Source organism: Zootoca vivipara, chromosome 12 (genome assembly GCF_965207765.1).
Source record: "Zootoca vivipara chromosome 12, rZooViv2.hap1.1, whole genome shotgun sequence".
Lineage (NCBI taxonomy): Eukaryota > Metazoa > Chordata > Lepidosauria > Squamata > Lacertidae > Zootoca > Zootoca vivipara.
In genome coordinates, this window is record NC_142595.1 from 28,984,271 (window position 1) to 29,000,534 (window position 16,264).

The window sequence follows — 16,264 nt, forward strand, 5'->3', positions numbered from 1 at the left end:
TGCAAGTGGTGGATTCTTCCTGCAAAAAGATTAGACCTGGACTAAGTAAGTCAAAATTCTATTATTTGGACTAAGAATTTGGCGCTGGGAGGAGACTTAAAAGGGAAGTCACCCCCCCCCCCAATTGATTAATGGAGGATGCAGTAAACCTATGGAAAGCTCAGAAATTTATTTTTAAAAAACTTTTTCCTGATGCAGAGTAAGGGAAAAAGATAAAGTGCACCTAAATCTCTGCAAAAGACTGTGATTTGACAAGGGGAAACCCGCCCTCTGAACTTGGCGTCGGGTCAAAGGTAGGATTGGCTAGCTGTCTTTGTGACATCACAATAAAAAAGAATATGTCTGTCTGTGAGCCTGAGACTGAGAGCTGTAGATAAATAAAAGAGGAACTTTTAAAAGCAAACCTCAAGGCTGCTCAGTGCTGAATTTGAGTTTGACTGTTAAGAGAAAAATGTAAAGAAATAGAGGTTGGATCCAGTTCAGACGGGATTTTATTCCTTTTGCACTTGGAAAATACAAAACAAGGACAATAATAACACAACTTCCTGCCTGCTACAATCATGGAAGCGGAGAGCACCAACAGGTTGGAAGAGAAAGTTCTGGATTGTGAGGAGAAGGACTCACAGTGGGACTTGATTCTGACAACAATTTTGGAAATGACAGAACAGATTCGCAACCCTAAAGTTGTTCTAACATGCATGGAAGAGAGGATTGATGAATCCACTGAACTGAATTTTGAAACAGATGATAGATTTGAACTCAGAGAGGAAGAAAAGGGAGAAGAGGAAAGACCAGAAGAAGACGCATGCTGTGATGTGACTTTGGGGAAAACTTTGGAAATGGCAGAGGAGAACCATAATTTTGAAGGAAATGCAACAATTAAAGGAGAACAGATTGCTGAACCAACAGAATGGATTTTCGAGACAGATGAGGATGAAGAAGATACCACTGTTCCACCGGTGGGAGAGGTGGAACAGGGAAGGAAGGAAGAAGAAACCACTGTTTCACCAGTGGGAGGGGTGAAACAGGGAAGGGTGGTGATTCAAAAGCCCCCCCCAAAAAAAGGGGAAAAATAAAAAGGTTGTTACCCCAGTGAGAGAGGGGGAGGAGGAAGTAGGAGGGGGGCAGAAAGAGAATGAGATTGAAAATAAAGTATTGGAAATACAGCAGGGGGGGAAGGGTTCTGCAAAATTTAGATTGGGACAGAGCAGGAGTGGGATGAGGGGGGATTATGCGAACTTTTATTGGTTGGTAAAACAGGGTTTGAACTCAGAATGTATTTAGGAGTTGGCTGAAATCTCTGGAGACACCGATTCCAAGGAAAGGGGGTAGATTTAGTTTTGAGAGTGGGAATAAAACGGGGGTAAAAGCTTTTGAAAATTAGTCTGAATATTTCTGGGTAAAAGGGTAGAGAATATTGAGTAATTAAGGTAAAGAGAAGCATGAAGGGTCAATGGTTAAAAAGAAATTATAATCTAGAAGAAAGAATGTAATTCTAGAGTTGGAAACTGCAATAATTAGTGAATTATAAAGAACTCAAGGAAGGGGAATGAGGAAGTCCGAAATGTTTAGATTTGAAATTGAAAAATATAATTATGTCTTTTTATTATTTTTATGGGTTTTTTCTTTTCATTTTTTCTTCACCCTTTTATATAAATTGATTAAGAATTATATATAAATAAGAGAGCTAAGATGTATCTTTATGATGTTTAGTTAAGATTCTTAACAACAACAAATAAAAGAATGGTAAGGAAGATAAGTGAAGAACAATGAAGAAATAAGACGTGATGATATTGTTCTAGATCTCTGTATTTGCTTTTTCTTAAAGTTTTTGTCTTTTTTTAAAAAAAACTTTTTCGCTTTTTTTTCTTTTCTTTTTTTATGTAAAATCCAATAAAAATATTTTTTAAAAAATAATGTGTGTAATGGCTTGGGTCTCTCCCACAGAAGTGAGACAACTCCAGCAGTAATTATCTCAGATTTATTGTTTAAACACGTAAATCACTGCGGAGCTCAGTCCTCAGCGTCTTCTCCTAAGTTTGTTGAGCTCTGCCTCTTCCTCCCCCAGCAACGAACCCCTCCCCCACTTTGCTTTTTCCCGCCTCTTGGACAGGCTATTTCCGGTGCCCCTGTTTTTGAGCCCAAACTTGAACTGACAGTTTGTGTTTTCCCCCTTGGACCCCCCCCTTCCTGCTCTTTGTACTCAAAGATTAGTTTTCCACTGCAGCTCTTCTGCCCTTCCCCCGTTTCACATTCTAGGCTTATCTCATCTCCTTGGCTCTCAAAGTGCTCAGCCTCTGCTGGCTGTATCTTGTCTCTGACAATGTGTTTTCTAACTCCAAAACATGGTGTTGTACATCTGATTACTTGCTCTCATTTCGATACTCAACTGATTAGGGGAAATATGTTCAGATGTGACAAACTAGCTCCATCCTGCTATTCCACAGTGAAACCCTGACATCAAAAAATGACATTAATTAATTCTGCTGCCTCTCAAACTCCCTGTGGAATTTGAATAGGAAAGAATTTGAAAGCTACCATTTACTAAATATACCAATTAGAGTTCAGAACTACTGCTTGACACCACCAGTATTTATTATTCAAGGTAGCATGCCTCTTTACAGACTGAATGAATGTTTATATTAGCCTTGGAAGCTATAGACACTCTAAGAAGGGAGTTGACAATGGAGATAGTGTAATGTCCCTCAAATGAAGATTTGTCCTTGCAACCAGAATGGTGATTTTTCTGGTGGTGTTTCTTTTACTGCCACCTCACATGGCATGCAAGGATCACATTGTGAAGTGTCATGTCCATGATCCACACCCTCCACTTCACAAGTATCACCAGTCAGGAGACCTCATCCTTGGTGGCATAGCTTCTCACGGCTACATCATCTCCAATACCTTAACCTTCACTGAAGAACCCCCACAGGTACTGCCCGAAGGGCTTATGTAAGGGAATCCTTTCTTTGTTCATTTGAACAGTCCACCCTATAGCTCAAACCTTATACCTGTGTCTTGTTTCATTTTGTGCCTTTTTTCTTTCTTTCAAAAAAGAATAGAGCTAAACAGGTAATTTCTCAATTGCCCAGCCATAGAAGGACAAGGAGTTGAATTTTTTTAGAAGATACATAAATCAGATGAATGCATGGTCTGAACGTAGGAGTATAGAGTCATCACCCATCAGTGCTCCATAATCTCAGAAAAATGGATGGATGGTGGGGGTGTTGCATAGGTCCCCGAATGTATTAAATGAATGGACTCACATGGGGTGGGGATTCAAACAGTCAATATGAGTTAGTTTTCTTTGCAAGTGTGATATAATAAGAACACATATTTGGTCTCATATTCACATCCTCTCCGCTCCCCCAACCGACCTCCCACTACAAAATTTATTGTTTTGGTTATTGACCACTGATGCTTCCATCATTCGGTGAAGTGATGATTAATGGCTCAGAATGGTTGGCTATCAAAACCTTGTTACAAATAGGTAGCCGTGTTGGTCTGACGTAGTCGAAACAAAATAAAAAAATTCCTTCCAGCAGCACCTTAGAGACCAACTAAGTTTGTAATTGGTATGAGCTTTCATGTGCATGCACACTTCTTCAGATACCAAAACCTAAATATTGTTATTTTCCTTTAAATATATCTTATGTGAAAAGAATATTGGGTTGAAAAAATGAATATCCAACGTAAAATTATAGTTATGTATACAACCTGTTCATTTTTTAATGTTATAAAATGCTAAGCTATTGCATTTAATTTTATTTTGCCCATAGAAAAGCAAAGCTTGTGGCTTCCACTTTAGAAAGGCAATACTGAAAATGATGAATGTAATTTTCCAAATTCTTTGTTAGTGGTAGTGCTGTTTAACCTTCCAAAGAGTTGGTCAAAAGGACTTGTTTATCCTTAAAGATTAAGTGGATGTAAGAATCTAGGGTTTAAAGTTAAATATGCTACATAAATTATGGTTTTGATGCCAATTACTTTTAATTTTCATGTCAAATGATTTTATTGAACTTTCTTTTGGCCAAAAATGAGTATCAGACCTAAATCCATCCTCACTTAAGGGAAAGATGTCAATCATTTAGGTTGAATTTTAGCCAATACAGGGATGTTGCTTTAATCTTTAGAAAAGCAACATGCAGTTTCAGCTTTTTGTCTATAAAATGAGCAGGGTGGTTTCATCACCACCATCACCACCATCACCATCATTATCAATTTTCTCCCCCCCCCCCCTATACTTCAATGTAAGGTCCAGGGTGGGTTAAAATATTATTATATATTTCTTTTTTAAAAAATAAAATAAAACAATCCATAACCACAACTTTAGAAAAACAATATGCAAATGTGGACTTGGATGTCATAATACCACCTCTTGCCATTGTGTGCTACATTTCAAATACTGGTATATACCTAATGGTTTATAGCACAATCCAAAAGTGCTACTGAGTAAAATAAGACTTATTCCCAGATGAGTGTCATAGCTGCCAAGTTATCCCTTTTTTACAGGGATTTTCCCTTATGCTGAATAGGCTTCCTCGCGAGAAAGGGGAAAACTTGGCAGCTATGATGAGTGTCTGTAGGTTTAAAACCTTATTTGAAGCCAGAGGTAGACTTTGTATCAGAGTGAGTAAAGCTATGTTGTTGTACCTTTAACAAAACACCTCTGATTATGCGAAAAATTTCTGGGTCATGTGTAATTTGAAACTATCTTCTGCATCACATTGGTAATTGGCAAAGGATAAGCCACCAGAGTGCCAGGGGCAACCCAGTCAGATGGGCAGAATATTAGCATTACTACTACTACTACTACTACTACTACATTGGTGAAAAATCAGTAATAAAAATTTTACACAATGTAAGATATCCTTCTGATACAGATTGCAATTCTCATTCCAGTGTGGTGCCTAAGAATTACCAGCACGTCCTGGCCTTGGCATTTGCAGTAAAGGAGATCAATGGCAACCCTCAAATCTTACCCAATACCACTTTGGGCTTCCACATCTTTGACAGCTATTTCACTGCAAGGGGAACCTATCATGCCACACTGCTCCTTACATCCAGCTCAGAGAGATTCGTCCCCAGCTACAAATGTGACACTCAGAATGATTTGATAGCCGTCATCGGGGGACTTGACCCCCTAACCTCTCTTCATGCAGCAACAGTCTTGGATATCTACAAAATTCCACAGGTATATCAGTCTTGGTGCTGAACATGATGGGTTTAAGGGGGGTTTCCCCTCATGCTTGAATGGCCAACCATATTTCACTTGGTGGTTTAGAGGCTAAAATATGTAAACTAATGTTATGAATAAAGCATAACCTGAGAGTTGAAAGTGACATGGGAGGCAGATCTTGGAGTGCACTTCTCAGAAGGGGAGTTGAAAGTTATGGAGCATTGATCCAACGAAGGAACATTTTGTTAATAATTAGGGGGGCTATACTAAAATTATCAAGCAAGTAGCATTGTATGCCTATTAGATTGCACAACTAAATTTGTATTTGCACAGATGCAGGCAGGAGGGTGCCTGTATGAAGGGAGTGCATATATTTAAAGGATTTGAGGTGCCATAGAAAAGGATCAGCATAGATCCTGCATAAATCTCCCTGGTCCAGAAAAATACTGTTAATTCCATTTGGGCAGTGATAACCATCTTAAATGGCATTAACACTCTTACAAATATAAGCAGATGTTAGAACAAAATCTGGATGGGAAATGAGACAAATGGCACGGTAATGTAGCATGTCAGGGTTGAAACACAGTGAGGCAGCTTGCGTAGCAAGGCCCCCAAACCAGCCCCTCGTTAGAATAAAATTCACAGTTATAATAATTTTAAGGTCACACACACAAACATATATATAAAAGATAAATGTTCATAACTGTATATATAAACCACATGTTTGAAACTCCACAGGAATATTCCTGAACAAATTGACCTCAAATATTGCTCTGCGAGGTCAAAGTGGGAAACCTCCCCATTGTCTCTTTCCTCACAAATCCTGTCTTAAGGGCACATTTAAGATATGAATAGGGTGTGAGCCAGTGACCTGGCTCAGGAACTAAGTATATATAATTACAAAAGGCTTAGGCATTGGCAAAGGACTATATCGGACTCCTGCCCCCTTGCAGGAAGTCAGTAAGGGTAAACCACTCAAAGAGGAAGCCGCATTGGGGGAACCCGCCTGTAGCTCTCCTCAGTGTTCACAGAGGCCTGGCATGGCCCTAGTCCCACAAGCGGACTTCAGACAAGGATCCAGGCCCCAGATTCCTTTAACGGAATACCCTTGGTCAATGGAGGGGCAGGCGATGGCCGACCTCACCTCCCCCACAAATCAATGAGCCAATGCCTAACCGCCAAACTTTCCAAAGTTGTGATGATTGCTAAGAGGTAGGCGAAAACCAACTGGCCGGTGCCAATTTGCCAGATGGAAAAATTCCTACCCAGCCCCTGTTCCAAAACAGGTGACCAACCAAAGTCCAGAGCAAGGCCGGAGGACATCTAAAATAAAGGGCGGGTGGACGGGTGTTTGGCAGCGGGAAGCAGGTGCCTGACACATATCATGCTACCACTTTTATATCCCCCCATGATCACCCCATGCAAAAGTGATTGGCCAAGAAGCTGAGGTGATCGTGGTGCCACCCTGGCATGATGGCATTTCTCTGCCGACACCGGGAGGAGGAACTGGCCTGGGGGCCTGCCTGCAACCAGGACCATCCTTAAAGATGATCCCACTTCTCTGAAACACATCTTCTTTTATCTCTTTTAAATGTTTCAACAATTTTTTGTATGAAAATATTTTACATTCATTAATTGAACCTTAAGGACCCAACTCCACAAGCCATCATAATTTATTTATTTATTTATTTATTACAACTTAAAATCACTTGGTGGTAAAGAAGACCTCAAAAAGAGCCAAGAGAAGAGAAAATAGAAAAATCAAGAAAAATATCACAACCATACGTTAAAACATAAATACTGCAACAAATTAAAATTACCTCAACTTTATAACCGTCTAAGTGGGTTAATCTACACAAAAAAAGTTTTTAGCAGCAATTAAAAAGACGGGCGCGGGTGGTAGTGTGGGTTAAACCACAGTGCCTAGGGCTTGCCAATCAAAAGGTCGGCGGTTCAAATCCCCACGACGGGGTGAGCTCCGGTTGCTCGGTCCCTGCTCCTGCCCACCTAGCAGTTCAAAAGGACATCAAGTGCAAGCAGATAAATAGGTACCACTCCGGTGGGAAGGTAAACGGCGTTTCCGTGCGCTGCTCTGGTTCACCAGAAGCGGCTTAGTCATGCTGGCCACATGACTCAAAAGCTGTCTGTGGACAAATGCCTGCTCCCTTGGCCTATAGAGCGAGATGAGCACCGCAACCCAGAGTCATCCACAACTGGACCTAATGGTCAGGAGTACCTTTACCTTTACCTTTAAAAAGTCTACAGTACACAAAAAGAGGAGAGTATGCTGATGGAGATAACAGGAAGTCCAAAGATAAAATTTACTTTATTTTCTTTTTTTTCTTTTTCTTTTCTCCTTTCCCTTTTTTTCTCTGGGAAAGGAGGATTAGAAATACGATACGAAAAATTGTAACAAACAAACATAAATGTATATGTGTATGTATATGTATGTATATGTATATGTATACAAGCATGAAGAACAATGTTCAGGTTTGGTGATGGGAAAAAATAAATAAATATCATTCAAAAAAAAAAAGTCTACAGTAAAGCCAACTGCTTGATCTTAACAGGCAGGGAGTTTCAAAGTGTATGCACTGCCAAATTAAACAATCAAGTTCTTCTTACAAGTGCATAACAGAATATTTTTTTTACACCAGTGGTAGTGCCAATTCCACTGAGCATAGCGGACACATAGGCACATGTGGGTAGAAGTTGTTCTTGTAGTTCTGAGGTTTTGTTTATTGTGCTGCTGTACATTTTAAAATGTTAAATGAAATAATATAGAATATAAGCATTATAGAATTCCTGTTTGTTACCTTTTTTGCATGCTCCTCCCTTTAGCTCACATATGGTCCTGCTCCCATCATGCATGATAAAACACCAGGCCTCTCCTTCTACCAAATGGTCCCCCAGGAAGCCCTTCAGTATGAGGGGATTCTCTCCTTACTTCTGCATTTCAGGTGGACATGGATTGGGCTCCTTACAATGGATCTTGAGAATGGAGAACAATTTGTGCAAACAGTGGCCACAATGTTTTCCGCTAGCGATATCTGTTTTGCCTTCATAGAAAGAATCTCCAAAGTATCTTTTGACACTGACGTAAAAGACTTGTTACAAGAGGGTGCAAAAATACGTGATAAAGTAATGAGGAGCAAAGCCAACGTGATAGTCTTCTATGGAGAATCTTACTCCATGATATTTCTTAGATGGTTCCCATATTTATCAGAAGAAGAAGAGATGGGAGAGGATGCAAGAGGTAAAGTGTGGATAATGACAGCCCAGATGGAGATGACTGCTGCAGTTTATCAAAAAACTTGGGAAACACAAATAATCCATGGGGCTCTGTCTTTCACAATTCACTCAAATGTTCTACCAGAATTTCACAAATTTCTTGAACACATAAGTCCTTGCACCACAAAAGGAGATTATTTCATTAAGGATTTCTGGCAACAGGCCTTTGCTTGTGTCTTCCCTAGTACAGTCACAGAAGTTATGGATGAGAATATTTGCACTGGAGAGGAGAACCTGAGAATGCTTCCTACACCTTTTTTTGAAATGAGCATGACGGCCCATAGCTACTGTATATACAATGCTGTTTATGCCATGGCCCATGCTCTCCATGTCATGTTCTCCTCCAGACTCAATTCAAGATTACTGGAAGACAATAGGAAGCTGAAATCTCAGGTTTATCAGCGGTGGCAGGTAATGTGGCCAGATTTCCCTTCAGACAATGTGCCATAAATTGGTGTTAAAATAGTGTAGTAAAATGTGTCCTCCCTCAAAGAGGGCATGTGTTGCGGTCAGACCTGGCAACCAAACCCTTGTTTTGTGGGTGGGTACGATTGGATAGCCAGAACACCTGATTGGTAGGTCCCTTGATGCTGGGTTTAATCTTACCAATAGGATGCTAGCCAAATGGATCAAGGGATGACCCTGAGCTTTCTCTCTTGATCAGTGCATCGGAACACCCGCCCACCTCTCCCTATATTTAGGGCTTGTGTGCTTGACCTTGCTATGCTGTCGTGTGTCGTCTGTCGTTGGGACAGCGGCACGGCAGGAATTTTCCCCACTTGGCTGATTGGGTGGGGCCATTTGGGTTTTGCCTGCCACGTAGCAAATTGTCACAACCTGTAAGGTTGCAGATAGGCTCTGGTTCAGGTGATAGGGATGGGTGAACGCTCTCGCCATCCCTATGTGAAGGGATATTCCGTTAAAGGAATCCAGGGACTCAATGGTTTGGTCAACCTTGCGAGGGGTTGTGCTTGTGCCTGAGTCCAGAGGGACATCTGGGTGGTGGACATAGCTTGTCCCTGGCTTTCCACCATTCCAGGTGTTCACCCTAGGCCGACCTATGGTAGTGCCCTGGGTCAGCGCTACCTGCAACGGTGCAGGGAGCTAGTCAAACCAGAGCCTATGCAACTACTCACTTGCTGTAATCAATAAAGTTGTGGCCTAAATTCTGCCAAAAACCAAACCAAAATTTTTAGTCTTGTGTGAATTTATTTAAAGGAGAGGTTTAAAGGTCTAAACACGCAAACTATCTCCCTGATGGTTCTGGTCCTTGTGAGATGCACTTAACATTGTCTTCATCTGTAAAACTTACGCACACCTCTCTTTTCTCTCTTTTCAAAATCTAGTTCCATCATTTCCTCAGAGGTGTATCATTTAACAATAGTGCGGGAGACACAGTTTCCTTCAACCAGAAGGGGGAGTTGGAAGCTGGGCTTGATGTTATTAATTGGATTGCTTCGCAAAACCAATCTTTTCATAAAGTTCAAGTTGGGAGAATGAATCCCCAGACTTCTTCAGGTGAAGTGTTCACCATCCATGAAGATGTGATAACATGGCACAAGTGGTTTAACCAGGTACAATCAAATTGTCAGTATTTTCAGTCCTGATTGTAAACACAGTTTAACTGCACAGGGATGAGTTTGGTGTTTATGGAGAATTTGAAAACTGATTAAACAAATTACACTTCATGAAATTCCTCTTCAGGAGTTGTTGGGTGAATAAAAAATATGCATCTTTGCACTGGATAGATGTAAAATATTGATCATTGGTTGTATTCTAAAGTTAGTCTTCATTTATTTTGTATCCAAGGAAGTTGCATTTGGTTCCTGGCTGTTGGGTTTCTTGAATAATCAAAGTTTCTTTTGAGCCGGTCTAATGTCAATACTGTCTGTTTAAGAAAAACAGGTGCCGGTAATTTCTGTTTAATTGCTCACAGGCGTGGGCTCTATTCCATGTATATAAGGCTCCGTTGGAAAGCATTTTGTGTGGTAGTTTTGTGGGAGGTTTGGAATGTGGGTATGTAAAGTTGCTGGGAGAGAGCGCGTTTATCTTCAGTTTAAAATCTATTCTGAGTCAGTTTGTTTTTCTGTTAAAGAAAAACTTTAAACAGTATACTGCTAGTCAGGGGTTTCATGCTAGGTTGGTCTTTAAACTCTTGGTGGTGTATTTTAGCCAAGTCAATTTCTGTTTGCGTATTTTGTTTTTCTATAAACTTTGCGTGAAGCGTACTTTGAAGGACCACTGGGAAACTGGGGTATATGATTTATGTTAGCACTCTTAATACCCAGTTTTCCCCAATATTATTTCACGATGGCTGTATCCTTACTGCACAGTTGGTGGTGGGATGCACATTCTCTCCCCCTGGCTGTACTAGCATTGGCCCATTGCAATAGGCGGATCAGGAGTCTGGAAGAACACAACCTTGTGGCCCTGGACAGAAAGCACCTGGACAGAAAGGGGTGATTTTGTCTGTGGGCCCACATGTGGGCCAATGGGCCATAGCAATGTTCCCAATGGCAGCCCTGGCAGGATAATAACAGCTGGTGCATGTCAGAGGGTCACTCCCAGTCAGGATGAAACTTACTTTACTTATCCCCCAGGAATTGTGTTGCATAATACCGCATACATATCCAATGCCTTGCCCAAAATCTACCTATTTCTGTAATCTATTTTACAAACGAACACACAATGATTTCAGATAGTATGCTCAGAGTACTGTATCACTGAATATCACCCAACATATCAAATTTCATTCATAGGATCAAACTATATGTCACTTTTAAGTATTTTATTTATGCATTGATTTTTGATAGTTCCTTGATGTCTGCAGAGTGAGAGTGAGGGAGGTGAGCAAACCCTCTAGCATCACAACTCCCTGATCCAGTCACCTCACTATACTGCGTAATTTGACTGATGAGATGAGGCTACAGTCCATGCCATCAAAAATGCATGTTTCTTTAAAACGCCTTGCTCCTAAAATTGATTGAAAATTGGGAATGAGACTTTGAACAGGAGTTAAATAATTCAAACGGAACAAAATGGACATGACCACGCTCCTTGACTGTGGCATTGGCACAATCGAAAGGCAAAATAAGATCATTGTTTCAGCTGCTGGATACAGGGGAGTTGTAAATGGTTATTCCTGAAATGCAGCTAACATAAATGACCACCCTGCTGTTCATCATAGCTGCCAAGTTATTCCTTTTTTAAAGGGATTTCCCTTATTGCTTCCTCACGAGAAAAGGGAAAACTTGGCAGCTATGCTGTTCATGCAAACAGCCTTCTGTATTCAATGCCTGTTCTCCACATTGCCTCACTTGAGAAAGGGAGCATGGTTCCTTGCACAAAATGAGTGCCATCCACATTATGATTCCAATGTCTATATTCTCTTTTTGTCTTCATGGCTTAGGCAAGGCCTATTTCTCTATGCAGTGAGCAGTGCAGTCCTGGTTCAAGCAAGAAAGCAAAGGAAGGGGAGCCATTTTGTTGCTACGATTGTATCCCCTGTCCAGAAGGAAAGATTTCAGACCAGAAGGGTGAGCAATAATGTATGTAAAAAATAAATGTATTTAGAAATAGTAGACAGATTCGGTGATATTTCATCACTAAAGGTAAATGGACCCCTGACCTTTAGGACCAGTCGTGACGGACTCTGGGGTTGCGGCGCTCATCTCACTCTATTGGCCGAGGGAGCTGGCGTACAGCTTCCAAGTCATGTGGCGAGCATGACTAAGCCGCTTCTGGCGAACCAGAGCAGTGCACGGAAACGCTGTTTGCCTTCCCACCGGAGCAGTACCTATTTATGTACTTGCACTTTGACGTCCTTTAAAACTGCTAGGTTGGCAGGAGCTGGGACCGAGCAACGGGAGCTCACCCAGTCGCGGGGATTCGAACCGCCAACCTTCTGATCAGCAAGCCCTAGGCTTTGTGGTTTAACCCACAGCGCCACCTGCTATAGGGCTATAAAAGCATAATGATGTGTGTATATACTAGGGCTGCATTTGCATTCTATTTTCCTAATATTTTGAGCTAATGATTTCCAGCTTTTGTGCGGCCATATGAATGATGAAAAATAGTACGTGGGAAACTAGCAGAATCGAGGGACTTTTGGGGACCATAGTGTTAAATCTATAAGCAATCATGTAAATCTTGAAAATTATGGGCTGTCTGTAATTATGAACCTTCTGTAATTTCAGGTGACAAAATTTAGGCCAGTATGCCAGCATAGAGTTCCTTCCAAACAGAAGTCGTATTTTGATTGGTTTAGTAAGCTGTTTTAAATTGCATGTGTACAACACCCTTGTTAGAAAAATTGAAATAAAGCCTTGAATGCTGTAAAAAATATTCATAGGAGGGCTTTGTGGTATCATTTGCTTAAACTTGGCTTTCAAGGTAAAAAGCAAATGGCTGCTAAAAACCCAAAGCTGGAAGGAAATAGGAAACTTTCCACTTTAGAAAGGTTCAGTGTTAACCATTGCAATACCTACAATCATCACAAACTACATTGCACAAGATGAATTATTATTTTGTTCCAGTTTCAAATAGTAAGATTGGCTGCTCTTGAGATTAATGACACGTTTGTGAGATTAAGCCAAATATTTTCCTTTTCAGATATGCGTGATTGTTCTACATGTTCAGACCAAACATATTCAAATAAAAAACATGATTTATGTATTCCCAAGGAGATAAGTTTCTTGTCTTTTGAAGAACCTATGGGGCTTAGTTTAGCCTTTTCTGCTCTTTCTGGTTCCTTGGTCACCGTTCTAGTCCTCTTCACATTTATGAAGAACCACAACACTCCCATTGTCAAAGCCAACAACTGGCAGCTCACCTACACTCTCCTCCTCTCCCTCCTGCTCTGCTTCCTTTCTGCGCTGCTATTCATTGGACAGCCTCAGAAGGTGACATGTCTCCTCCGACAAACTGCTTTTGGCATCGTCTTCTCAGTGGCTGTTTCTTGTGTGCTGGCAAAAACCCTCACTGTGGTTCTGGCTTTCATGGCCACCAAGCCAGGATCCAGAATGAGGAAATGGGTGGGAAAGAGGCTGGCCAATTCCATTGTTCTTTTTGGCTTCCTTCTACAAGGAGGCATTTGCATTGTGTGGCTGGCAATCTCTCCCCCGTTGCCAGAGGCTGATATACACTCAATGGCTGAACAAATTATACTTGGATGTAACGAGGGGTCTGTGACAATGTTTTATTGTGTCCTTGGCAATATTGGCCTCCTGGCCACTGCCAGCTTCACTTTGGCCTTCCTTGCCAGGAAGTTACCCGACACTTTCAACGAAGCCAAGTTTATCACTTTTAGCATGTTAGTGTTTTGCAGTGTGTGGTTATCCTTTGTTCCAACCTACTTGAGCACTAAGGGGAAATATATGGTAGCTGTGGAGATCTTTTCTATCTTGGCCTCCAGTGCTGGATTATTGGCATGCATCTTTTCTCCCAAATGCTACATTATTTTGTTGAAGCCTGAATTGAACAAAAGGGAACAGCTAATACGAAGAACCAACTGCAGAATTATTTGATTTTGTCATGCTATCTAGTTATTAAATTACAATTAAACTAATTATAAACTGACTCAACATTTCACAAGAGTTTTGGTTTTTCATCCTACAGCAGACTTTGCAAACATATTAGATTTCAGATAGTTAAGAGCCAAATGATGCCATAAATGGGATCATCTTTAAAGATGGTCCTGGTTGCGGACAGGCCCTCACCCCAGCCCCCCCCCCCCCGGCGTGGGTGGAGTAATACCTTCATGCCAGGTTGGCACCACATTCACCCAGGCCTCTTGGCCAATCACTTTTGCATGGGGTGATCGTGGAGCAGGGGTATAAAAGCGGCAGCGTGACGTGTGTCAGGAACCTGCTTCACGCTGCTGAACCGCCGCCCACCCTCCCTTTAATTTAGATGTCCTCTGGCCTTGCTTTGGACTTTGGTTGGTTCCCCATCTTGGGACAGCGACTGGGTAGGAATTTTTACCTTTGGCAGATTGGCACTGGCCACTTGGTTTTCGCCTACCTCTTAGCAATGGTCACAACTTTGTAAGGTTAGGCGGTTAGGCATTGGCTCATTAATTTGTGGGGGAGGGGAGGTCGGCCGTCGCCTGCCCCTCCATTGACCAAGGGTATTCCGTTAAAGGAATCCAGGGCCTGGATCCTATCCAAAGTCCGCTTGCAGGACTAGGGCCATGCCAGACCTCTGTGTGGGGGAGCCAGTGTGGTGGAGTGGTTAAGAGCGGCAGACTCGTAATCTGGGGAACCGGGTTCGCGTCTCCACTCCTCCACATGCAGCTGCTGGGTGACCTTGGGCTAGCCACACTTCTTTGAAGTCTCTCAGCCCCACCCACCTCACAGAGTGCAGGGCCAACTCTAGGTAGACCCCCCGGTGGCGCAGTGCACCAGGGCGCCGGGCTGGTACGCAGGGCGCTGCGCGGCAAAGCCGCACGGAAACCATGCTGCACCCTGCGAGGGCGGGGGCGCCAGAGCGATCTCCGCCCCTCAGCGCCAGGGCGTGCGACCTGCTCGAGACTGCCCTGACAGAGTGTTTGTTATGGGGGAGGAAGGGAAAAGGCGATCGTTAGCTGCTTTGAGACTCCTTCGGGTAGTGATAAAGCGGGATATCAAATCCAAACTCTTCTTCTCTTCTTTTGTGAACACTGAGGAGAGCTACAGGCAGGTTCCCCCGATGTGGCTTCCTCTTTGGGTGGTTTACCCTTACTGACTTCCTGCACAGGGGGCAGGAGTCCAATATAGTCATTTGCCAATGCCTAAGCCAATGCCACTCACATGTGCTGTAATCAATAAAGTTGTGGCCTAAATTTTGTTCATTAACCTTAAACCAAAATTCTGTGTGTGTCAGTGTGAATTTTTATTGCATGTGGAGACCTTTTAACCAGGCCTAGAAATAAATTCAGACAGGACTGAAATTTTGGTTTGGTTTTTGGCAGAATTTAGGCCACAACTTTATTAATTACAAATCAAGTGAGTGGTTGCATAGGCTCTGGTTTGACTAGCTACCTGCAGCCCTGCAGGCAGCGCTAACTCTGGACACCAACCATAATTCAGCCTAGGGTGAACACCTGGGACAGAGGCGAGCAGGGATGTCTGCCATGCCTCCACCCAGATGTGCCCTGAACTCAGGCTCAGAGCACAACCCCGCACGGGGAAGACCAACCATGAGTCCTTGGATTCCTTCTTAAAGGAATACCCAACCCATAGGGATAGCTAGGCATCCTGCCACCCCTATCCAGAAGAACCAGAGCCTATCCGCAACCTTACAAGTTGTGATGATTTGCTATGCAGCAGGCGAAACCCAAATGGCCCCAACCAATCAGCCAAGTGGGGAAAATTCCTGCCGTGCCCCTGTCCCAACAACAGGCAACACACAACAGGTGACACCCTAAATATAGGGGGGAGGTGGGCGGGTGTTCCGATGCACTGTACCCGGAAGGGGAAGCTCAGGGCACGTGCATCAGTTTAAGTAGTAGTTACTCAAACTGCTTTGACTGGCATCCTGCTAGCCCAATTGCTCCCAAGTTTGAGAGACCACCTATAGGGTATTGTGGCTGCTCCAATGTTCCCACCCACAACACAAGGCCTGATTGCCAGGTCTCACTGCAACACATGCCCTCTGTGAGAACCCGATTAAAGGCCAACTAGCATATCCTCCTATGTTTAACCATAGAACACTTAAAAAGAAACAGATTTTTTTTTCCCATGTAAGAAATACTGTGCTGTGTTGTGAATCATGATAAAAAGGAAATAAGTATGTTTTAAAAATGGTGCAAAAGCC

At 42.4% G+C, this 16,264-nt stretch overlaps 1 protein-coding gene across 1 annotated transcript; it reads left to right on the forward strand.

Moving 5' to 3' along the window:
* The first annotated feature begins 560 nt into the window (after positions 1 to 560).
* LOC118094719 (vomeronasal type-2 receptor 26-like) lies at positions 561 to 13,995 on the forward strand. Its single transcript, XM_088654616.1, has 6 exons — positions 561 to 959; positions 2,840 to 2,952; positions 4,903 to 5,194; positions 9,817 to 10,044; positions 11,880 to 12,006; positions 13,082 to 13,995. The coding sequence occupies exons 1-6, from the start codon at positions 561 to 563 to the stop codon at positions 13,993 to 13,995; spliced, it is 2,073 nt and encodes a 690-aa protein (XP_088510742.1).
* The last annotated feature ends 2,269 nt before the right edge of the window (positions 13,996 to 16,264 follow it).